The sequence below is a fragment of the Salvelinus fontinalis genome, unplaced genomic scaffold (genome assembly GCF_029448725.1).
Source record: "Salvelinus fontinalis isolate EN_2023a unplaced genomic scaffold, ASM2944872v1 scaffold_0579, whole genome shotgun sequence".
NCBI classification, from domain to species: Eukaryota; Metazoa; Chordata; class Actinopteri; order Salmoniformes; family Salmonidae; genus Salvelinus; species Salvelinus fontinalis.
In genome coordinates this window covers 8581-35016 of record NW_026600788.1, presented here as the reverse complement: position 1 = coordinate 35016, position 26436 = coordinate 8581, and the positions used below count along the sequence as shown (strand labels likewise).

The 26436-nt window shown below is 44.9% G+C and overlaps 1 protein-coding gene across 4 annotated transcripts in view; it reads right to left on the bottom strand.

Moving 5' to 3' along the window:
• The window catches only part of inpp4b (inositol polyphosphate-4-phosphatase type II B), a gene marked incomplete at its 5' end in the record, with an annotated part of 98500 nt that extends 72677 nt beyond the window's left edge, over positions 1-25823 (bottom strand). For all 4 annotated transcript variants that reach the window (XM_055914464.1, XM_055914463.1, XM_055914462.1 and 1 more), the window contains 4 exon segments: positions 6825-6955; positions 15776-15923; positions 19963-20032; positions 25709-25823. In XM_055914464.1, coding sequence (XP_055770439.1) covers positions 6825-6955; positions 15776-15923; positions 19963-20032; positions 25709-25823 — 464 coding nt within the window.
• Positions 25824-26436: the final 613 nt, after the last annotated feature.

Genomic DNA, 26436 nt, shown 5'->3' with positions numbered 1-26436 from the left:
GATCCCCATTAGGTCCTGCCAAGGCAGCAGCTGCTCTTCCTGGGGTTTATTATCGATCCCCATTAGGTCCTGCCAAGGCAGCAGCTGCTCTTCCTGGGGTTTATTATCGATCCCCATTAGTTACTGCCAAGGCAGCAGCTGCTCTTCCCGGGGTTTATTATCGATCCCCATTAGGTCCTGCCAAGGCAGCAGCTGCTCTTCCTGGGGTTTATTATCGATCCCCATTAGTTCCTGCCAAGGCAGCAGCTGCTCTTCCTGGGGTTTATTATCGATCCCCATTAGGTCCTGCCAAGGCAGCAGCTGCTCTTCCTGGGGTTTATTATCGATCCCCATTAGTTACTGCCAAGGCAGCAGCTGCTCTTCCCGGGGTTTATTATCGATCCCCATTAGGTCCTGCCAAGGCAGCAGCTACTCTTCCTGGGGTTTATTATCGATCCCCATTAGGTCCTGCCAAGGCAGCAGCTGCTCTTCCTGGGGTTTATTATCTATCCCCATTAGGTCCTGCCAAGGCAGCAGCTGCTCTTCCTGGGGTTTATTATCGATCCCCATTAGGTCCTGCCAAGGCAGCAGCTGCTCTTCCTGGGGTTTATTATCGATCCCCATTAGGTCCTGCCAAGGCAGCAGCTGCTCTTCCTGGGGTTTATTATCGATCCCCATTAGGTCCTGCCAAGGCAGCAGCTGCTCTTCCTGGGGTTTATTATCGATCCCCATTAGGTCCTGCCAAGGCAGCAGCTACTCTTCCTGGGGTTTATTATCGATCCCCATTAGGTCCTGCCAAGGCAGCAGCTACTCTTCCTGGGTTCCAAACAAATTAAGACAAACAAATGCAATAAAATAAAACAGTACAATTATTACACCACTACATATCTACATTATATTTATAATACCACAGTATGTTTGTGAAGAGTCCATGTGCTAGCACTCTTCACAGTCCGTGTTGTTCCATAAGGTGTAGTTTTATGTTTATGTTACAGCTTGCATGAGTTACTTGATGTGGAATAGAGTTCCATTTAGTCATGGCTCTGTGTAGTACTGTGTGTTTTCCAGAGTCTGTTCTGGACTCGGGGACTTTGAAGAGACTCCTGGTAGCATGTCTTGTGGGGTATCTTGTGGGGTATGCATTTGGTATTCCTTCAAACTGCACGCAGACATACAAATGATATCCACATGTTCATCTGACTCTGGGGAAGTAGAGAAAGGGCTTGATTGCCAAACATCCCAAAGTGTCCCTTTAAAATAGTTGCCAATATTAGTGGGTTTAGTGACGAATGATCCACCAGGTTCAATGAAATGATTGGAGCAGAGTTTGCCGTTTTGCACAAAATGTCATTTAAGGTCGCCAAATCTTTTTACTATCATTCTTTATATAATTTATCTTTGTTTCATAGTACATTTTCCTTCTTCATTTTGTTTAGTTTAGTCACATGATTTCTCATTTTACAGTACGTTTGCCGATCAGCTGTGCAGCCTGACTTTTGGCATTCCTTTTTCCTCGTCCCTCTAAACCATAAATGTTTTCAATTCCTCATCAATCTACAGGGATTTAACAGTTTTTACAGTCATTTTCTTAATGTGTGCATGCTTATTAGTAACTGGAATAAGCAATTTCATAAAAGTGTAGTGTCTGGTTGCTCCTCATTACACACCAAAGACCAGCAAATATTCTTAACATCTTCAACACTACAAAACCTCTGGTATGATCTCTTATCCTCCCGAGTGGTGCAGCGGTCTAAGGCACTGCATCTCAGTGTAAGAGGCGTCACTGCAGTCCCTGGTTTGAATCCAGGCTGTATCACATCCAGCTGTGATTGGGAGTCCCATAGGGCTGAGCACATTTGGCCCAGCGTCGTCGGGGTTTGGCCGGAGTGGGCCGTCATTGTAAAAAAAGTATTTGTTCTGAACTGACTTGCCTAGTTAAATAAAATATATATATATTTTAAATACACTGTATTAGGCCCAGTCTTTGGAACTTTGGTTTTCCTAGATATGGCTACTATACTATGATCACTACATCCAATGGATCTGGATACTGCTTTAGAGCAGACTTCTCCAGCATTAGTAAAGATCTGATCAATACATGTGGATTATTTCATTCCTGTGCTGTTTGTAAATACCCATAGTGATTTCATGAACCTTGTTCCTTAGGCTACATACTGTATATTAACGTGGGCTATTTTTTAGCACTTGTCTGGGATGCTTGATTGCTTTTAATCACTTTACTAGGAGGCTTATCAGAGGTAGACATGACAGTGACTTAAAAAAAAAATAATAATTAGGGGTGGATCAGCTTAAAATTGCAGAAAGATTGTTGCTTCCACCAATGTAATTGTCTGCATCATTTCTGTGCGTGATTTCCTGTGAATGTCAGTGTTCTGCCATGGCCAGCGAAGAGCCCAGATCTCAATCCCATTGAGCACGCCTGGGACCTGTTGGATCGGAGGGTGAAGGCTAGGGCCATTCCCCCCAGAAATGTCCGGGAACTTGCAGGTGCCTTGGTGGAAGAGTGGGGTAACATCTCACCGCATGAACTGCCAAATCTGTTGCAGTCCATGAGGAGGAGATGCACTGCAGTACTTAATGCAGCTGGTGGCCACACCAGATACTGACTGTTACTTTTGATTTTTACCCCCCCCTCCCCCTTTGTTCAGGGACACATTATTCATTTCTGTTAGTCACATGTCTGTGGAACTTGTTCAGTTTATGTCTCAGTTGTTGAATCTTGTTATGTTCATACAAATACTTAAACATGTTAAGTTTGCTGACAATAAACACAGTTGACAGTGAGAGGACGTTTCTTTTTTTGCTGAGTTTAGTAAAGGTATAAAATATATGGATGAGCAGTGACAGAGCGGCTAAGATGCAATAGATGATAAAGAATGCTCGCTTCAAGGCTCGCTTCAAGACAAATAACACTGAGACATGCATGAGAGCACCAGCTGTTCTGGACGACTGTGTGATCACGCTCTCCGCAGCCGATGTGAGCAAGACCTTTAAACAGGTCAACATTCACAAGGCCACAGGGCCAGACGGATTACCAGGATGTGTACTGCGATCATGCGCTGACCAACTGGCAAGTGTCTTCACTGACATTTTCAACCTCTCCCTGTCCGAGTCTGTAATACCAACATGTTTTAAGCAGACGATCATAGTCCCTGTGTCCAAGAACACTAAGATAACCTGCCTAAATGACTACCGACCCGTAGCACTCATGTCTGTAACCATGAAGTCCTTTGAAAGACTGGTCATGGTTCACATCAACACCATTATCTCAGAAACCCTAGACCCACTCCAATTTGCATACTGCCCTAACAGATCCACAGATGATGCAATCTCTATTGCACTCCACACTGCCCTTTCCCATCTGGACACCTATGTGATAATGCTATTCATTGACTACAGCTCAGTGTTCAACACCATAGCGCCCTCAATAAGCTAAGGACACTGGGACTAAACACATCCCTCTGCAACTGGATCCTGGACTTCCTGACGGGCCGCCCTGTGGTAAGGGTAGGTAACGACACGTCCGCCACGCTGATCCTCAACACAGGGGCCCCTCAGGGGTGCGTGCTCAGTTCCCTCCTGTACTCCCTGTTCACTCATGACTGCAAGGCCAGGCACAACTCTAACACCATCATTAGGTTTGCAGATGACACAACAGTGGTAGGCCTGATCGCCGACAATGACGAGACAGCCTATAGGGAAGAGGTCAGAGACCTTACCGGGTGGTGCCAGGACAATAACCTCCCCCTCAACGTGATCAAGACAAAGGAGATGATTGTGGACTACAGGAAAAGGAGGACCGAGCATGCCCCCATTCTCATCGACGGGGCTGAAGTGGAGCAGGTTGAGGGCTTCAAGTTCCTTGGTGTCCACATCACCAACAAACTAACATGGTCCAAGCACACCAAGACAGTCGTGAAGAGGGCACGACAAAACCTATTCCCCAACGAGGAGACTGAAAAGATTTGGCATGGGTCCTCAGATCGTCAAAAGGTTCTACAGCTGCACCATCGAGAGCATCCTGACTGGTTGCGTCACAGCCTGGTATGGTAACTGCTTGGCCTCCGACCGCAAGGCACTACAGAGGGTAGTGCGTACAGCCCAGTACATCACTCCTCCTGGGGCATCACTCCTGCCATCCAGGACCTCTATACCAGAGAGGTCCAGCCACCCAAGTCATAGACTGTTCTCTCTGCTACCGCACGACAAGCGGTACCGGAGCACCAAGTCTAGGGTCCAAGATGTTTCTAAATAGCTTCTACCCCCAAGCCATAAGACTCCTGAACATCTAAATAAATAGCTACACAGACTATTTGCATTGCCACCATTGCCCTCTATTACGCCACTGCTACATGTACATATTACCTCAATTACCTCGACTAACCGGTGTCCCCGAAAATTGCCTCTGTACTGGTACCCCCTGTATATAGTCTTGCTATTGTTATTTGACTGCTGCTCTTTAACTTCTTGCGACTATAGGGGGTGCTTTTCTCATTAGCATAATTTGCATTACAGATTAAACGGCTTCCTACTCAATTCTTGCTCGTACAATATGCATATTATTACTATTATTGGATAGAAAACACTCTCTAGTTTCTATAGCCGTTGGAATTTTGTCTCTGAGTGAAACAGAACTCAATCTACAGCACTTTTCATGATAGGGAGTCAGATTTCAAACATTTTGGCCACTGATCTGGAGTCAGTTTAAAGCTCACTGTAAATGCTATGGAGAAACAGACACTGCTTACGTCTCCCCCTGGATGTCAGTGCGTGATGACGCTTTGAATGGTGTCGATTGCGCAATCAGTTTCTCTATAAGACACCAAATAGCGGAAGTAGCTTCCCTTTGCTGACTGCGCCTTGAGCGCGAAGGACATCGGACTCGCCTCCTTCCAAGCGTTAGTTTAGCCAGTAATATTTCTCCGGTCATGTTTTTACCCGTTATAGGTGTTAACAGCATCATAAGGTAGTTAATTTGAACCGTTGTATAGCAATTTATATCCTTTTAGTGCGATTTTGAGGCATTGCTTTGTTGTGCACTTTGACGCGCTGGGCACATTTCGGGGTCCCGGTCGTACGTTAGTGGGCATTTCGACGGACAAGTGGACATCTTTCGACCAAAAGAAGATTAAACCCAAGAAAGGATTCTTTGCCCAAGATTCTGATGGAAGAACAGCTCACAGTAAGAACAATTTATGATGATAAATCGTGTTTCTGTCGAAAAATGTTAAACGCTTACGCCGCCATTTTGTTTTGTATAGCTTCGCTTGGCGCAACCTGTATTGAAAAGTAAGGATAATTTAAAAAATGTAAATCAGTGATTGCATTAAGAACTAATTTGTCTTTCGATTCCTGTCAACCCTGTATTTTTTAGTCAAGTATATGATTAGCTATTGATTAAACTAGATCACTCAAAGATGGCGACCGACATTTCCAGGCTTGTTTTGCTACTATTTTCATTGTATAACCACGGTTTTTTATGGCTAAATATGCACATTTTCGAACTGTATATGTATGTTGTAATATGATGTTACAGGAGTGTCATCTGAAGAATTCTGAGAAGGTTAGTGAAAAAATTAATATATTTTGGCGATGATACGATATCGCTCTCTTTGGCTAGAATCAGTGCTCGGGTAACGTTTGCGTATGTGGTATGCTAATATAACGATTTATTGTGTTTTCGCCGTAAAACACTTAGAAAATCTGAAATGTCTGAATTCACAAGATCTATGTCTGTCCATTGCTATGTGCTGTGTATTTTTAAGAAATGTTTTATGATGAGTAAATTGGTAATACACGTTGCTGTCTGTAGTAATTCTAGGAGCTTTGGTGAGATTTGTGATGCTGGCTGCAATGGCAAACTATGATTTATACCTGAAATATGCACATTTTTCTAACAAAACCTATCCTATACCATAAATATGTTATCAGACTGTCATCTGATGAGGTTTTTTCTTGGTTAGTGGCTATTAATATCTTAGTTTAGCCGAATTGGTGATAGCTACTGGTGTTGAGAGAAAATGGTGGACAAAGAAAAATTGTGATTTTTGCTAACGTGTTTAGCTAATAGATTTACATATTGTGTCTTCCCTGTAAAACATTTTAAAAATCTGAAATGGTGGCTTTATTCACAAGATCTGTATCTTTCATTACGTGTCTTGGACTTGTGATTTAATGATATTTAGATGCTACTATGGGGGGTGCTCCCGGATCCGGGGTAGAGGCTCGTTAGAGGTTAACTACTTGTTACTTTTCATATTCATATTTTTTCAACTCCATTGTTGGTTAGGGGCTTGTATGTAAGCATTTCACTGTAAGGCTGTTGTATTCGGCATGTGACTAATAGACTTGATTTGATGTACATTTGCAGCAGCACTACGACAACTCAGCGACACAATGGTAGGAGAGTCAGTGCTTGGGTCATTGATAAGTCATTGCCTCAGACTCCATCTCTTTACCAAGCAATGATAAGTACAAAGGTATCCGCTGCATCCCAATCCACTGGAGACGTAGGAACATGTGTTTTGTCTGTTTGACAAGGACGAAATGTGAAACATCTGCAATTACAGAAACGTAGGCAATGTGGTAAACAAAAACAAGAAAAGGTCAAACAAAACACAACGACGATTCAGCAAGGGTGTTCACAGAGAGGGATTTCAGAAATGCCTACTTCTTCCCAAGGGTACCCCTACTCGTTTTAGAGGTGGAGAGCATCATAGCATGATAGGGCATAAAGCAGTGTGTGTTCATAGTGTAAATATGTGTGTGCGTATAGTGACTATGTGTGTGTCCATGCTTGCCTGTGTGCATGTAGTAAGTCTTACCAGTGATCTTATTCAGCTCAGCCAGGGTCTCCTGGTAGGCAGCTATGACCTGTCCATAACGGCCAATCACCTCCTTCCTCAGGTTGTCCCAGTGGGGAGACAGTTCCCCAAGGTCCCTCAGCTCCTGTATCCTGGAATGACATGGGATCCACAGGGAATGTCAATGAGAGATACTGTTATGAATTTTATGAATAATGACTAAATGATGTATACATTTAACGTAGAACTATAACTAACAGAATTCTACCCTGTCATTGTATGAAATTTATTAGAATCCTACATCTATAAATCTGATGTGTGTAGTTTTAGTCAGAATTAGGACAAGGACTTTTTGTTCCTTTTTAGTATGTAAGCAGGGTGCAAGTGTGAAACAATGTAGGATATAAGATGAGCTATCGACAGACAAGCTCTACTACTGTGTTCCTTACAGGACATTCTGTCCCCACCCAGGGAGGGGAGAGACCTTGGGCTTGTAGTAGATTGAATAACAGGTGGCAGACAATGTATGAGAAGAAGACCTGTGAACTATATTGTCATTGTTTCTGAGAGGAGGGACATTTATGACGAAATGTGAGGTATATAGACCAATGTACAGGAAATGATAGGCAGAGCGCTCTTGTAAATACATTTTCTGACTATTGTGGCTGGGCCTCCGTCTGATTCATTTCAACCAGTTTCTTACAAATTCTGGGTTTCAGGCTGAGTAATTAATACAATTGGGTTTATGAACACTGAGAACAAAATTCTCTTCACAGATACATGGGTCGTTACGGAGTACAAGGAATTTCTCAACCGGACTCTGTCAGCTCAGTTCAATCAAACCCATATCCCATTGACACAGAAAGGGAGAGAGAAAGTAAGGAGAGCGACAGAGTAAGAACAGAGAGAGAGAGCGCGAGACAGTAAATCAATCAATACATTTTATTTGTAAAGCCCGGCCGAGCAAGCAGAGACATAAGCAGAAAGCACAGTGGCCAGGAAACTAAAATAACTCCTTAGAAGGAAGAAACGTAGAGCGGGAACCCGGCTCAGAAGGAAGGCATATCCCTGTTCTGTCTTTTCTGGGTAGAGATATACAGGAATGTCACTGAGAGGATACAGATCATTACAGAATACATGCATGCATTTTGTAAATCCAGACATTCATCAAGATTGCTTTGGCAGGTTCACCACAACCACATACAGTATTATCCAGCAAGACTGAACCTATTCTATGACCGCCTGCTCCCAGCATCATCTAATGCTATTGTGCTGGCTCATGGCCAATGGCACGGTTAGATTTCCTCCACTGTGACTAATGCTGTTCATTGTCTTCTGGTTTGAGTCATACGACCCCAACTGTCACAGTGGTGAGTGTATTAACAGACCGTTTAACACCTCTCTGATGCATGCAGGAACACACACACGAGCGCCTACACACACATACACACACACCATTTACCCCATCCCTGAGCCTCACTGCTTAGTCGATAGACTGATCATTATGAAACAAATTCCACCCTCAGGCTAGAAGCCATTTTGTCCACTTATCCACTCGTTTACCAACATCACCCCTTCTTCTCTTCTCCCAGTCAGAGATATCCTACCATCCAGATCCCATTAACCAAGAATAAAACCCTCTATCTAGCCCTCCTTCTCTAGTTTGTCGAAGTCGATCGCCGCGGCAACCGGATTCATCTCGTAGCGAGGCGTGCGTGTGAGGCATGTAGCCGGAGGGCCAAAATACCCCTACACGTTGCCTTTAGGGGCCCGAGGTAAACTGAGGTCATTGCCGAGGAAATAACCACCCGTCGCCGGAGGCGTCCAAGCTGATACCCAGGCTACCGCCTGTGTGTGAGTATTCCTTAGCCGGCTGGGTCGTACTTATCATCTGAATGGCTGTGATCAGACGTGATACGAGACACAGTGCCTGTACTATCCACTGTAAAGAAGGTCTTGATCTCAAAGATACGTATGGGGTTTCGGTGGGCTATTTGCTTTAATAGAGATATGTTATTCTTGACAACGGATCCAATGTTTCTCAGATTACAGACAGTGTGGTGCTGCTAATCAGACTCACTAAAATGTCAATTAGCCACCATAATAATATGTTATCAGACGGTTTGATCTATTCTAATTCATTTGCAAACGTATCATCTTTCGAAATGTTGTGTATTTTGTGAGAGATTAAGGGACATTTGCAAACATATGATCAAAACACCAACCTACACCCTCTCGCCTCACGAAACACAACTGACAATGGCACAGAAGTAAACTTAGCCAGATAGATAGTTCCATGCTGCCCAGGTGCAGTTAACATTTCTCCACAACCCCCCTTTCTCCACCTTAAAGTTTACCCTCTATCTACGCTAGTAAACAACATGAGTAGTGCTATCCGGGGTCCTTGGGACGTCCCTACCTTAAACCCTAGCCCTAACCATTTTAAATGTCAACTTCAATGGGGTAGGGACATCCCAAGGATCCTGGAGAATAAGGACCTACTGCTGTGGCAGACCTAGCGGTGGAACACATTGCTCTGTGACCAAGACGCTGTGCTGCCATGCTCCACAGGTGAGTTGTGGGTAACGGCCATAGGGAGCATTGATTCAACATCATGGGAGAGAATTAACCTGATAAGGACAGAGGGCGCTGTTGTCACTTTGGGGGAAAAACGTGCCCAGTTTAAACGGCCTTGTACTCAATTCTTGCTCGTACAATATGCATATTATTATTACTATTGGATAGAAAACACTCTAGTTTCTAAAACCGTTTGAATTATATCTGTAAGTAAAACAGAACTCATTTGGCACAAACTTCCTGACCAGGAAGTGGAAAATCTGAAATCGATGCTCTCTTCTGGGTCCTGCCTATAAATGGGAATGATACCTATTAGTATACATGCACGTCATACACCTTCCCCTGGATGCCAAGATGCAGTGAGAGAAGAAATGGAGTGTTTATCTAGGTCTGAGATGGAATACGTCCTCTTGGAATGGAATCATTTTTTGTTTTCAGGAAGGCGCGAAGTTGGTCCTGGATTTGCCTTCTGAATACCTGTCGTTATAGGCGACTACTATCTCCGGCTTTGATTTTATTTGATACATGTGACAATATCATCGTAAAGTATGTTTTTTCAATATAGTTTTATTAGATTTTTGAAATTTATTCGGGACGTTAGGCGTGTTGCGTTGTGTGCCTTTGTTCAGAAAGGAGAGCTGCGCGCCACTTGGCTAATGCGCTTGCTAATTCAAGAGGGAAAAACGATGTTCTAAATCCAAACAACGACTGTTCTGGACAAAGGACCCCTTGTCCAACATTCTGATGGAAGATCACCAAAAGTAGGACCCATTTTGTGATGCTATTTCATATATCTGTCGAACTGTGTACTAGTAGTTTTGCGCCCAGGTTTTGGCCACTCTCTCGCTATAACATAAGCCTTATGTCGTACTGAAGATATTTTTTGAATTCTAACACTGCGATTGCATTAAGAACTAGTGTATCTATCATTTCCTATACAACATGTATTTTTTGTAATGTTTATGAATAGCTATTTGGTCAGAATAGGTGAGAGTCTAATAGAAATATCCGCACATTCTGGGAAAAAGAAGCTACGTTAGCATAATGGATAACCACTGATTTCAGCTCTAAATATGCAAATTTTCGAACAAAACACAAGTGTATGTATAACCTGATGTTATAGGACTGTCATCTGAGGAAGGTTTATGAAGGTTAGTGAAAATTAATATATTTTGCTGGTTTATTCGCTAACGCTAACGTGCCTATTGCTATCGCTAACGTGCCTTGATGAATGAATGCGGTAGCCTATTGTAGTAAGCTAATATAATGCTATATTGTGTTTTTCGCTGTAAAACACTTAAAAAATCTGAAATATTGGCTGGATTCACAAGATGCTTGTCTTTCATTTGCTGTACACAATGCATTTTTCAGAAATGTTTTATGATGAGAATTTAGGTATTCCACGTTGGTCTCTATAATTGCTCTCGCTGCTTCGGTGCTATTTTTGACGGTAGCTGTGATGGTAGCTGCAATGTAAAACTGATTTATACCTCAAATATGCACATTTTTTGAACAAAACATAGATTTATTGTGTAACATGTTATAAGACTGTCATCAGATGAAGTTGTTTCTTGGTTAGTTTGGTTGGTTCTTGGTTAGTTAGGTTGGCTTTGTGCATGCTACCTGTGCTGTGAAAAATGTCTGTCCTTCTTTGTATTTGGTGGTGAGCTAACATAAATATACGTGCTGTTTTTGCTGTAAAACATTTTAAAAAATCGGACATGTTGGCTGGATTCACAAGATGTATACCTTTCATTTGCTGTATTGGACTTGTTAATGTGTGAAAGTTAAATATTTCTAAAAAATATATTTTGAATTTCGCGCTCTGCCTTTTCAGTGGAATGTGGGAGGAGTTCCGCTGGCGGAACGCCAGAGTCAGACAGGTTAAAGGGATAGTTCCATGATTTTACATATTTATGTATTTGTTCCCTTATTAGCATTTCTTGACAGTGGCTAGCTCAACAAAACCAGGTTGGATTGAAGTCCTTGTCCATAGACTGATTTCAAGTAACAAAACAAATATCTAAACATGTAAAATACTGTACCTACCCCATTAATATTGATTACCATTAGTAATAGGGACTTATCTATCCGAACCAGGTGGGCTTCCGACTTTTCGCTTCCAGAATATTCCGTAGAAAGGGAACTTCAGTATCTCATTCCGGTGTCTCATTACGAGCTAAGATCAGCCACCCTTAATTGTGTGGAGATTTCCTCAGAGAACAATGATGAGTTCCCATTTAAAGTTCTCGACTCAAAGCCTTCCCATGTAGCCTTAACACTTTCAACCAGAAGATTAGCATCTTTTTAAATTAGTCAGCGCACAAAAGGCACCCGATTTCTTTTAAAACAGGACAAAAATATTCTCCAGTATCAGTTTGGGGTAGAAGAGGGAGAAAAAAAAGATTATTTCTCTTTGTTCTGTATGGTAATCCGACACCACTGCTGACAGAGATAATGATATTGGCCCTCTCGCAGAGTAGGAGATGGGGACGTTCAGATAGGTGTCGTTTCGTGGGGGTTGGGGTAGTGAGGTTTAAAGTAGACCCACTCCATGAGGCCTCGATGCTCCAATCAAACATATTGTTCTAACCCAGCCATCCACTTGGGTTTGGAGAGGGCTCTAACGCTCATGAGAGAATGCAGTGTGTGTGTGTGTGTGTGTGTGTGTGTGTGTGTGTGTGTGTGTGTGTGTGTGTGTATGTGTGTGTGTGTGTGCGTGTGACGGATGCTCTCTCTATGATGCTGTCTGATTCCAGCGCTATAGCCACTTTGTCAAACACCATACCCATGCTCTTTAGCAGATTGCAGCCATTCAGTGTAATCCATATTCTTCTGTCTAAACCACTGTTATTTGTGTATCAAGAGGCGTCAGCCCCAGCCCAGACGGGTTATTTTGATGCTGGGCAGACGGCAGTGGTTGGGGGTCAGTGGGTGAACAACAGTGTGTGTGCCGGGGGGTAGGAGGAGACTGAGTCACAAGCCTTAAGAGAGACAATGAATAAGGAAGATGAAGGAGGGAGAGAGAGAGATGTGGTAGAAAGCTATAGATAGTACACTGCATAATGAAACTCTGACCTTGCGGGGGAGGGGGGGGGGGGCAGAGAAACTGAGTTACGACAGTGGGATAGAGAGAGGGGAAGAGAGAGATAGACGGGGGGGTGACAATGAGTCACAGGCCTTAAGAGGGACACTGAGTAGGGAAGATGAAGGAGAGAGAGAAAGAGTGAGAGAGACAAATGCAGAGAAGATTGACATGAGCGAGAGACTGAGACTTGAAGAACAAGACACAGTAGGGAATGAGGGCAAAAGAAGAGAGGCCTCAGACAGACAAGCAGAAGAAAGAAAAGGCGAGAGAGAGAGAGCGAGAGAGACAGAGAGAAAGCAAGAGAGAGAGAGAGAGAAAGAGAGAGAGAGAGCTGTTATGTTCAAACTGACTTGGACAGATGAGGGGTACAGAATACATTTTCCAAAGAGCAAAGACCTGTCATGTGAGAGACTTTATTTCATGCTGTGTTATAGGAGCCTGTTCAATTTAATCACCAAGAGCTTTGGGCCTGGGGTCAATATAACCTGCGTGAGACGACTCACAAACAGAAGCCTCCTTCTTTACAACCCAACCTGCCTCCTTTACTGTAGACGGCCAAGTACATAGAGAACTATAGCCTACTGATTTCCATATAGTGTGCTTTACTGAAATGTAGTGTGGAGAGGCCATAGTATCAACCACCCACCAAAGGCAGATCGCTGTGATGCTATTTTGTTTACAGGAGCAGAAGATGATCAGGTCACTTCCTCCTTGCTGAATGGGGAAGGAATGTAGACGTAGCTCGGAATTCATGAAACGATCAATTCATTAAAAAAAAACTAGGAGAAATATTATTTAATGCCCACACACACATCCATAATTGGGACACTCACACACACACAGTCACTCACACACAAAGAGCCACACAAGAGCTATACTCCCACACAAAAGGACAAAGATTAAACAGGCATGGTGATAAGGTTGGAACATGGCTGTCAACATCAAAGGGAACGAGGGATGAAGAGAGGAGAAAAAGAGATGACACTATTAGCATACAGTGATGCCGGGGAAGGAGACTAAGCCACTTCACAGTGTGTGTTTGTGTGTCACTTCACAGCCTTAAAAGGCGTATCTTAATCATTAAAGGGTAAAGCCTGATTGAGTTTTTACACAGAACCAAGAGGTAGCTAGAACGCCTGAAATTGTTTAAAGAGGATTATAAACAAGCTCTTAAACGCACTATCTACCTTGTAGTGAATAATAGATATGCATTGATGTGTGTGGGTAAACAAACTCAATAACGTAATTGTGTTTTTGAGCATGTGTCATATAGTGACAGATCGAGATCGTTTTCTGAACAGTCCTTAGTTGCTATATCCATAATTTACAAATGAATGATATGTACCCATTGATTCCTGAACAAGAGAACATCTAAATGCCTCATGAGCTTATTAGTTCAACTGTCACACACCGTCAGAACCCAGAATAACCGCTTGTTTTACTCAAATGTATGTAAACAATGTAAACACAAACAAACGCTGTACAGCCTCAAAACACTATCATTTTTATGGTCAGTCCTTGCCTCCAAAATATGGATGGTCAGTCCTTGCATCCATAGCTCCGTCTATGAATTTAAGAGTCGTTACATTTCTCCAGGCCCATCCCTTCGCTGTTTTACCAAAACAGAGGTGGGGTGTCGGCTTTGTTATACTTTCAATGAAGGACTCTAGCTTTAAAGTATTGTTCTACTCAGACTGCAAGTATCAAGAGAGGTTAGAGTCTAGAGGCAATAGACCAGATAATAACAAGGCTTAAATAATAGCATTTAAGGGAGGGAACCCTTGGTCTGAGAATGTTCTAATCTGGAACTTGAGGGAAACCTTGGTCTGAGAATGTTCTAATCTGGAACTTGAGGGAAACCTTGGTCTGAGAATGTTCTAATTTGGAACTTGAGGGAAACCTTGGTATAAGAATGGTCTAATCTAGTTTAATGACTTGGGATTCCAAATTAGAGGGCCGATAAGGACACTCCATGTGTTCCAAATGGAAGCCTATCCTTTATAGTGCCCTACTTTTGACCAGGGCTCGTAGGGCACTATGAAGGGAATAGGGAACCATTTGGGATACTACCGCTGACCATGAGATCGACCGCTTGCCGACCGAGGGACTATATGACGGACTATGATCATGAGGGATTGCTAGGGGACGGCGTGCGTGTTGAGGAATGATCTGTCCTGACAAACGCTCATAGGGACCCTGAGGGAAGAGAACACTGAGATCCTCTTACCCATCACAGTGGCTTCTCTCTTATAAACTGATGAGGATCATCTATTCACTAGCAGCATCTTAACCTTTCCTTTATTGAGTACAATGACATAACTGGACCTGCCAAGAGAGGGTTAACTGATGGTTAATGAGGGTTAACTGTGGTTTAAGGGACATTAAATTCCCAAATCTAATTTTGTCAGATATTTCCAGACTCCAAAAGTAGAAAATCATCAGACTACTACTGAGGTATGTAAACATCTGACAAACTTGAATGTTTGTTGAGTATAATGTCCCATTAACACTACACTAGGAACATTCCGGGGGGATTCAAACGTCATCTGGAATCATTTTGGTTCCAATACACATCCCTTTTTCCTCATCATCTTGTGGCCACTTTGACCACTAATTAGCTAACAAGATCAAGAGCAGAGTCAATTAGCGACACAGTACCTTCATCTTCCTCAAAGCCACTCTCAGCTCGATAAAGCTCCAGGACTTTGTTCAGAACAACGCCGTGTTGGGGGGAGTTGGTGTGTGTGTTCATCTCTCTCTCTGCATGTGTGTGTGTGTGTGCATGTGCAAACGTCTGTGTGCCTGTATGCAAGTGTATATCTGTATGTGTGTGTGTGTATGTGTGTGTTGCTGGTTGACTAGTGTGCAGGCGTACAACAATCCCCTTTTGAAGTGTTAAACAGACCTGAATAATTCAATCCTCTCTAAGTATAGCTCTTAAACAACCATTTACATCTCTGAAATAGGCCTGTTAATGTAGGCAGGCCCAGAGCTATAGTGCCCCTTTTCAAATGAATGCAATGTACCTCCTAGTGGTTAGATTTAGGCTTAGAGTAAGGCTGTTACAATAGATCTTAGGTCTGTGCTCTCCCTATGCACTGATCTGAGGTCAGTGTTGATGTCTACCTCCAGTTGTTAAATTTGGCCTCGCCTGATCCTCGATCAGCTGCTGTTTGCCTTCTCACAAATCACTGTGCTTATAAAGACAAGTCATTATCCCATATGTAATACTGTTCCAAGGTCAGGTTTTGCTTTGTCCCTCCCAGTGGTTCAGTAAAGGCTAAACTGATCCTAGATGGGTTCTTACCTCCTCATGTCTTCCTGGATGTAGAGGTGGAGGAGCTGTCTGGGGATGCTGAAGGACAGAGTACATTCCTCCATCTGTTCTCTCACCAGCATCCATTTACTATCCACCGTCTGGAACTTGTAGACCTTACAAACTGGATTCTTAAAGACTGGGAGAGAGAGAGAGGGAAAGGAGGTGGAGGGTGAGAGGGAGAGGGGGGGAGAAGGAGGGTAGGAAGAGGGAGAGAGGAGAGGGACAGTGGGTGAGAGGGAGGAGGGAGAGGGAGAAGGGGGAGGAAGGGAGAGAGGTAGAAGGGGGAGAGAGAAAGAGAGACATACAGTATCAACCATCATGACATACTGAAAATGATTGCATACACCTTCAAAGATATTTCTAAGTTTCACAAACATCAAACAGACGATGTGCTTTGGTTCTAAACAAACTTTGATACCGAGGAAACCCAAAGACAAAACTCTAACCCTTCAAAAAACGTATTTTCATGTGGCATGTGCTGCAAATGAAATCCCATAATCAATAACAGTGTCTGCGATAGATAAGGTTGCTGCTTGCCTCATCTTCCAAGAGCTGCATCTCTCTCTCTCTATCGCTCTTTCCACATCTCTCTCTCCAAGACTTAGAAAATGAAGAATATAAGAGATCTCAGGTCAGCCCATTAAATGATTCTTTCATTATTAAACAATTTCTTCATTGGATTTGATTCCCAATTGAATTGTTTGTTTATGATAGAGCAGTGAAGGAAAGGGAAGATGGTTGATTCCCCAAACTTTGCCTCGCCATCTTCTCCTATTAAACCCCATTCAAATTCAACCCTTCCACTCCTTCCTTTTTCTTCCTAGAGTGGCTATTAGCCGCAATCATGCGGCAACCAAAAAACAGCTTTAATACTCTTATCAGTGTGCTGGCAGTCGCTGGGCGAGAAAGCCGGAAAAAGCCGTACGCCTCAAACAGCTATTCACAGTTCGCTGCCGTTGCTCCTTTTCTTAGAGGCCACGCTAGTGTTCTGGAAGGAAGTCAGTCAATAGTAATAAGCTGGAGCGCTCCGATAGTAGAAGAGGAGACTTCACCATTGAAGACGGAGGCTTCAAGATGTGTAATGCTACCAAAAAAAGCTACACGGTACCGAGGGCTGGGAATCACAAGTGTGACCCAAGCACTTATTCCTCCCTTTTAAAATTAACATCACTTCCCCTCTTCCTTGTGAAGCTGCAACCAACCAACTAACAGTGGTAATGTCAGTCTAACTCCTGGAGGAGAGGAGAGGAGGAGAGAGGAGAGGAAGGGGAGGAGAGGAGGAGATGAGAGGAGGGGAGAGGAAGGGGAGGGGAGGAGATGAGAGGGGAGGAGGAGATGAGGAGGGGAGAGGAAGGGGAGGAGAGGAGGGGAGAGGTAGGGAAGGAGAGGAGGGGAGAGGTAGGGAAGGAGAGGAGGGGGAGGAGGGGAGAGAAGAGGGGAGAGGCCCCGTTACCATATGCACCCATTTGCCATCCATTTACTTTACAAGGTGCGAATTCAATACAGAGACTCGCCCTCACTGCGTCATCCCTTTTCAATGTCAGGGCCTTATTCTGAGCACTTTGTCCTGGGTATTCCTGGTCCCTTGTCCCATACAGAAGGCAACAGAGCGTTGGAGAGTGTAGTGACAACCTTGTGATGTTCGGGCACAACGAGAGGCGGTGTGGCAGTGGAAAGACCTTTTAATTGGAGGATAATGTGTCAGAGGTGACTTTTACTAGAGGCACTGGTGTGGGAAGTAATGTGGTGTTCAGTTCAGTGTGAAGGACAGTCAGAGAGGTAGGAATCAGGCCCCTGGAAGGTTGGCTAGGACAGACTAGAGCCCTTCACCATAGTTACTGGAACCAGGCTAGAAAGGTGAACAAGATGATATCTGATCTGGTAGAGTATGGCCGAGGTCAGCAATCAACACAATAGTGTGAAAAGTGACAAATAAGAAAGGGTTAAACTCCCACACCAGTAGAAATAGACTTTTTCACAACTTTCATTAGCTGGCTAAGGTTAGCTTAGCATGCTAGCTAATTACACTGACAGCTGTCAGTCAGTGGCCTATTTGTTGTTATTTCTCTGCTACACCTGGAAATCACCACAACGTTCCCACCCCCAATTCCTGAATATGTATTAGCAGCCTGCGTCAGTCGTCGAGGTGGAGCCTAAACAAGGATTTTCTTTCTAGGACAGGAATTACTCGAAATAGGCGCAGAAACATCCTCTGAGGTGGGCCCTTTAAGCTTTTTAGACATCATTTTTTTCATAATCATTATATTAATGATTACAACAAATGAAAAAGTATAGCTATGATTTGAAATGGAGAGCTTGATCTTGGATTATTAAATGACACTGTTGCTGCTGCTATGTGGAGAGGGACAGGATTCTAGAGGGCATTTCAAAGAGTAAGTCGGAATTAAAAAGAGAGAGGGAGAGGTGAGAGGGACAGATTGAGAGCGAGATGAAGGGATGACTGGTACTTCCTCCTTGCAGTGGACACGGTCGAACGAGCAGATTAACCTCTGACCTCCCCCCGCCGCCACGCTAATCTGCAGGCCAATCAGATTGCTCCGTCCTCCTCTCCCCACACCTCTTAAGGAAATTACTTCTTCCCTGGGCGTCCCCCCCCCCCCTGTGTGTGTGTGTGTATTGTGTGTGTGGATGTGTGTGTGTATGTGTGCATCCTTCTCTGCTCTCCCCCCTCTGAAAGGTAATACAAGTAAAGGGCTAAATTGCATTAGTCAATCTCTCTAAGTCTGCGGGGAGCGTGTTATAGTGATGGGACGCAGCTGTACCACCCGCCTTCCTGCAACCCACCCCGCGCAGGAAGGCGAGTGGCACAGCCCCCTGGTGCCTGCCTCTCGCTAGCTAATTGCGACAGATAGTGACAATGACGACGGGTATAGAGAACAGAGCTGCAAGGAAAGTCATACCAACACACGCTGAGGACGGAAATAGAGACCGAGAAAAAGACGAAGATAAGACTTTCTAGAAAGTACCGAGATACGATAATGAGGAAGGGAAAGAAAAAAAGCATTGAAGAAGAGGAGGATGAGTTGGAAACTCAGAAGGGTTTCTTTTCCCCTCTGGAGAGGAACGAGTGATAAGAAAAGGGAAAGAAGAGCTTTGTATTCCCAACACAGCAGGGAGCAGTGACCTTCTCAAGTCTCTCCTTCTCCTCCTCCCTCTTTCCCTCTCTCTTTTTCTCACTCCTGGTGTTTCTGCTAGTTTCTCCCTGCTCCCAGTGATCGGGTAACAAGTGAAGTGTGTTGCGCCATTCGGGGGCTTCTCCCTTAATTGGTATCACAGGATCGACGTGGCGTCGCTTCCTCTTGTCTGCCTCTCCAGCCAGTCCACACAGAACAGATACAGAACCAGGACTGGAGCAGCCAAGGGAGGCAGGCGGACTTTCACCTTGTCTGGGGATATAAAAACCTCCTTTAAAGGGGCACTTCACCATTTTATATATATTTTTTTGTACATCATATTAGTCCTGTCCTGCACCCATACCAGTGTCTAGATGTTTGAAAAAGGCATTATCTAAATGTTGTCGTCAAATAGAAAAGAAGAAAAGGTCCCACTATGATGTCATCGGCGACACTGGTATGGTGCTGTAGATAATGAATAAAAGGTTACAAAGGGGTGAATTCCTTTAGAGCCAACGTTGGCCAAGTCTCACACCTTTTCCACTGTCAACTGGCTCTCCCTCCCTTTACTTACTTAAACCAAGGCTTCCCCTTTTAATCTGAGAATGAATAATATGAATTCTTTAATCAAAATGGGTAGCCCCATTGAGACTTCAAATCTCTTTGGCGGGAGAAGGTTAGTCAAGGGCGGCGCACTTTCCAATGAGAAAACCATGAAGTGGGGGTTAACTTAATGTATCACTTTATTACACTTTGTCAATTTCAAGCTGCTTTTGGGGGTAACACTAGGTCATGGTAATTACAGGGGTGTAATAGTTTTTTTTTTTAAGGGAAAATGCAAAAAAAACGTGAGATAAATCTTCTCAGTAATAAACTCATTTCACTAGGAGAGATTGGGGTGGTTGGTGAGACAGGGGAGGAAGGGGGATCAAATTAGCCTTAAAGCTCTTCCCACTGATTACAGGGTTGCCATGACGATGGAAGTCAGCAGTTAAATTATAGGTGTTTAAAGGTAGAAGGAACAAGTGTAGTTGAACTTACCAGCACCCGTCAGGGGGCTATTATCTTTGTCGTTTGGGGTTCCCTGTGATGACTCACAAACTAAGGTGCACTGTGGAAAGAAGAGAGAGAGATGTTTGATGTTTACATGTACATGTCAAATCTCCACCATCAAACACACACATATGAATGTACATTTAACTCTGCTTTTCTCTGAGCAGCGGGGCGGCCACGTCTAGCTTGACATGTTGTTGGTTCAGCATGTCTTGCTCTTTAAATACATTTTAATTTAGCTCAGCAGGAGGTAAACAACAGGTGAAGCTAAACACATAGGTGCACAGACAGACAGACAGACAGACAGACCAACCCTCCGTCATTCAAGAACGCTCCATGTGTTTGTCGCCGTCCCCTTTAATAATGAGTATCTTTCCATCACAGCTGCTGAATGTCACTTTTTGATGATGCGTGTGGGACAAGACATCAAAGAGCTAGTGACAACCAACAGTTTTCAGGCCTCTCTTGTCAGTGGCATCGAGGCTGACAAACCATCAGAAATATACTTTAGCAGGTACCGACTACTAGGACTGCTACTTTTGCGAAAAAAGTGGAATTTAGTGAAACAAGGTAGCTTTCATCACGTCAGAGGAACATAGTGAAGCAAATTAGTTTTCTTCACGTCAGGGGAATATAGTGAAACAAGGTAGCTTTCTTCACGTCAGAGGAACATATTGAAGCAAAGTAGCTTTCTTCACGTCAGGGGAACATAGTGAAGCAAAGTAGCTTTCTTCACGTCAGGGGAACATAGTGAAGCAAAGTAGCTTTCTTCACGTCAGAGGAACATAGTGAAGCAAAGTAGCTTCCTTCACGTCAGAGGAACATAGTGAAGCAAAGTAGCTTCCTTCACGTCAGAGGAACATAGTGAAGCAAAGTAGCTTTCTTCACATCAGAGGAACATAGTGAAGCAAAGTAGCTTCCTTCACGTCAGAGGAACATAGTGAAGCAAAGTAGCTTCCTTCACGTCAGAGGAACATAGTGAAGCAAAGTAGCTTTCTTCACATCAGAGGAACATAGTGAAGCAAAGTAGCTTTCTTCACGTCAGGGGAACATAGTGATGCAAAGTAGCTTTCTTCACGTCAGGGGAACATAGTGAAACAAAGTAGCTTTCTTCACGTCAGGGGAACATAGTGAAGCAAAGTAGCTTTCTTCACGTCAGAGGAACATAGTGAAGCAAAGTAGCTTCATTTACGTCAGGGGAATATAGGGAAACAAGGTAGCTTTCTTCACATCAGAGGAACATAGTGAAGCAAAGTAGCTTTCTTCACGTCAGGGGAACATAGTGAAGCAAAGTAGCTTTCTTCACGTTAGGGGAATATAGGGAAACAAGGTAGCTTTCTTCACGTCAGGGAAACATAGCAGGGGTGAAATTCCATACGAGATGATGTGGCTCTGTTCACGCCAGAGGAACTGAACAGGGGTGAAACTCCATACGATATGATGTGGCTCTGTTCACGCCAGAGGAACTGAACAGGGGTGAAATTCCATACGAGATGATGTGGCTCTGTTCACGCCAGAGGAACTGAACAGGGGTGAAACTCCATACGATATGATGTGGCTCTGTTCACGCCAGAGGAACTGAACAGGGGTGAAATTCCATACGAGATGATGTGGCTCTGTTCACGCCAGAGGAACTGAACAGGGGTGAAACTCCATACGATATGATGTGGCTCTGTTCACGCCAGAGGAACTGAACAGGGGTGAAACTCCATACGATATGATGTGGCTCTGTTCACGCCAGAGGAACTGAACAGGGGTGAAACTCCATACGATATGATGTGGCTCTGTTTACGCCAGAGGAACTGAACAGGGGTGAAATTCCATACGAGATGATGTGGCTCTGTTCACGCCAGAGGAACTGAACAGGGGTGAAACTCCATACGATATGATGTGGCTCTGTTCACGCCAGAGGAACTGAACAGGGGTGAAACTCCATACGATATGATGTGGCTCTGTTCACGCCAGAGGAACTGAACAGGGGTGAAATTCCATACGAGATGATGTGGCTCTGTTCACGCCAGAGGAACTGAACAGGGGTGAAACTCCATACGATATGATGTGGCTCTGTTCACGCCAGAGGAACTGAACAGGGGTGAAAGTCCACACGATATGATGTGGCTCTGTTCACGCCAGAGGAACTGAACAGGGGTGAAACTCCATACGATATGATGTGGCTCTGTTCACGCCAGAGGAACTGAGCAGGAGATTTCGACTTTCAGTGAAACTCCATGATAATTGCATTTCCATTTTCGTGTGTTGCACTTCCATTCAGTAACACTTCCATTCAGTAACACTTCCATTCAGTGGCATCTATGAATAACATAATCATACATAGTGTTAGGGATGTGAACATTTAAACGCTAAAAAGTTTAAACTAAATTGGGATCCTTAACGTTAATTAAAATCGCTAACTGAAAAACAAATGTTTTTTACGTAGATGGAGAAAGTAAATAGCATAGTGGGTCATTTTCAGCAACAAATAAGAGCGTTGAAGCGCAAGACTCACGTTTCCCCCTGTTTTGGTGCCCTGGCTATCTACCACGGTGTGAACAGCGTGAAGCAAACAGAGACAGTGTGTGACTATGTGAGCGTGAAGTGCTGCATCTCGCTGGTCTCAATTACGTAGCCTACTCATTGATGATTGGCCGTGCTTTACTGAAGTTCCGACACATTGCAAGCTGAGAAATAGCAAGACACGGCATTCCATTGCAAGACACAGCTTTTGATAGCCGATCGATAGGCCTAGTCCACGGTTCTGACTCTGTGTGCCTGGTGGCTGACGGGCCTATACTGTACCCCTCCCCTCTCTCTCCGTCCCTCGCTAGCTCGCTATGAAAGACGCGAGTGTTTGTGTTCTCAGAAGTACGGCAGCTAATCAGTCTCCTCCATTCCAAAAATACTGAATTTTAGGAATCTTCACACTCAGAAATGCGAGTCGACATCCAGAGTCAACGTGCAATCTACTATTTTGTAGTCAACTCTCTACCACTACATCGTTGTAGTGGCAGGGAAAGGCAAGCGACAACAGCGAGGTCCTGTATGGCAATACGTTGAGAAGTTAAATGAGAAGGAAATGCTAACTTTGCGAGGTGGGACTGAGGTACTGTAATGGTAGAACAGGGGCAACACTAAACCGTCTGAGAGGGACGCACCGTGAGAGCCCAACTGTTGCTGGCAGCAGCACAGTTGTTTCGGGAATTCAAGTGGAATTTTATTAAACTCTCTGAAGGTTTTAACTGAAAAACCATACAAAAATTGCTGTGTAAACCTTAAGAGAAATTGTCCACCCACACACACACCCTACACCATCAAAAGAGAGCAGGACCCAGAGGCAGCCAGCCATGTTAGAGCCCTAGTCAATTATATAAGACTGCTCTCTGTGACTCTGACTACACACAGTGGTAACACACACACACACACACACGCACACAGAGAGCAAAGGTCATTTTGCTGCAACGAGGAGAAGTGTCAACAGACTACAGTTAGACTGGGTCAGTGAACACCTTATGCTACAGAGTTATGTTATCTCCTCTCAGAAAGACATCAATTCTACTATACGCAGATCCATTTTGACTGCCTCCTCATACATGTACAACCACCAGCCAGGTCACACCAGATCAACTTCAGTATTCCACATTTGTCCAGGACCCCAGGATATCAGGAGATGCCTTCAATACCATCCACTAGGGGAAGTGTGAATGCCTATTACCATCAAGTAGGTTCGCGGCTTGCTAGGGCGTTGTGGATGGAGACCGAGGTTCACGGCTTGCTAGGGCGTTGTGGATGGAGACCGAGGTTCGCGGCTTGCTAGGGCGTTGTGGATGGAGACCGAGGTTCGCGGCTTGCTAGGGCGTTGTGGATGGAGACCGAGGTTCACGGCTTGCTAGGGCGTTGTGGATGGAGACCGAGGTTCGCGGCTTGCTAGGGCGTTGTGGATGGAGACCGAGGTTCACGGCTTGCTAGGGCGTTGTGGATGGAGACCGAGGTTCGCGGCTTGCTAGGGCGTTGTGGATGGAGACCGAGGTTCACGGCTTGCTAGGGCGTTGTGGATGGAGACCGAGGTTCGCTGCTTGCTAGGGCGTTGTGGATGGAGACCGAGGTTCGCGGCTTGCTAGGGCGTTGTGGATGGAGACCGAGGTTCGCTGCTTGCTAGGGCGTTGTGGATGGAGAACGAGGTTCGCGGCTTGCTAGGGCGTTGTGGATGGAGACCGAGGTTCGCGGCTTGCTAGGGCGTTGTGGATGGAGACCGAGGTTCACGGCTTGCTAGGGCGTTGTGGATGGAGACCGAGGTTCGCGGCTTGCTAGGGCGTTGTGGATGGAGACCGAGGTTCGCGGCTTGCTAGGGCGTTGTGGATGGAGACCGAGGTTCGCGGCTTGCTAGGGCGTTGTGGATGGAGACCGAGGTTCGCGGCTTGCTAGAGCGTTGTGGATGGAGACCGAGGTTCGCGGCTTGCTAGGGCGTTGTGGATGGAGACCGAGGTTCGCGGCTTGCTAGGGCGTTGTGGATAGAGACCGAGGTTCACGGCTTGCTAGGGCGTTGTGGATGGAGACCGAGGTTCACGGCTTGCTAGGGCGTTGTGGATGGAGACCGAGGTTCACGGCTTGCTAGGGCGTTGTGGATGGAGACCGAGGTTCACGGCTTGCTAGGGCATTGTGGATGGAGACCGAGGTTCACGGCTTGCTAGAGCGTTGTGGATGGAGACCGAGGTTCACGGCTTGCTAGGGCGTTGTGGATGGAGACCGAGGTTCGGAGGATTGTGGGATCAAGCCCAGTACTAGGCACATTTTTTTTTTCTGTTTTAACATTATCCTAAACCTTAACCAGTCGGAATTAATGCCTAAACCTAAACAAACGTTGAAAACTGAAGTGAGACCGTGACATCTTGTTGCAAGTACAGTGCTTATATGCTACACATAATATTATATTTTAGACTAAACTAAATATTCCCATTGGGTGTAATAACTAGTCAAATGAAGGTAAAGTACATACATAAACTTTGTTTTTGGTGTGAAAACACCCCATTGGGAGGACGTTTGAGCACTCTTCAGGTACCTGGCTCTCACTCCTGTGTTTCTCAGATGGTGCAGTGTAGCGTGTCGTGGTGGATTAGCATAGTTGATTGTAGGTGGGATGGTCTCACAAGGGAGATGCCATTTATTCAGACGAGGTGAGTCTCGTAGGAAGGCTATAAGGCTACGGGGAACTGGGTTTAGTCGACTCTCCCTCACATATAGAAGGATGTATGACGCTCCCTCTAATTCTCTAATGCTCTTTGTCTGTGCACATAATCACACACAGCATTCAGGCTGTCTAAGCCAATGGCTTCTCTGGCTTGCCCTCTCTCTCCCCCACACACACGCAAATGATAAACATATGCAGTGTCTAAGAGTCCCTATCCCACTCTCGCCCTCTCGTCACACTTTACCCCCCCCACGCAAATGATAAACATATGCAGTGTCTAAGAGTCCCTATCCCACTCTCGCCCTCTCGTCACACTTTACCCCCCCCCCCCCCCACACACACACACACACACACACACACACACACACACACACACACACACACACACACACACACACACACACACACACACAGGATCCAAGGGCTGTAAGGGCTTGATGAATCTCATTGGGCCACTTGAGCAGTGACAGACTAATCCTGCAAGCATTAGTGCTAGCCGAGACATCTGGAGGGGAACGACTCTCATACAAACACACACACACACGTCCTCACCTTCTGGGCCTGCTGCACGTCGGCCGTGATGTGATCCATGTCTCCCTCCTCCATCTCCCCCGTGTTCACACGGCTCACCAACACTGTCCCCACCGCCAACACACCATCAGAAGACCTGGGGGAGAGTGGACAGAGTGTCAACTACGAGAACGAGAGAGAAAAGAGGGCAGAAGTGAGAGTGAGAATAGAAGTGTTGATGGAGCAGCCAATGGGACAGAGAATAGAGGTGTAGATGGAGCAGCCAATGGGACAGAGAATAGAGGTGTAGATGGAGCAGCCAATGGGACAGAGAATAGAGGTGTAGATGGAGCAGCCAATGGGACAGAGAATAGAGGTGTAGATGGAGCAGCCAAAGGGACAGAGAATAGAAGTGTTGATGGAGCAGCCAATGGGACAGAGAATAGAGTTGTTGATGGAGCAGCCAATGGGACAGAGAATAGAAGTGTTGATGGAGCAGCCAATGGGACAGAGAATAGAGTTGTTGATGGAGCAGCCAATGGGACAGAGAATAGATGTGTTGATGGAGCAGCCAATGGGACAGAGAATAGATATGTTGATGGAGCAGCCAATGGGACAGAGAATAGATGTGTAGATGGAGCAGCCAATGGGACAGAGAATAGATGTGTTGATGGAGCAGCCAATGGGACAGAGAATAGATGTGTAGATGGAGCAGCCAATGGGACAGAGAATAGAAGTGTTGATGGAGCAGCCAATGGGACAGAGAATAG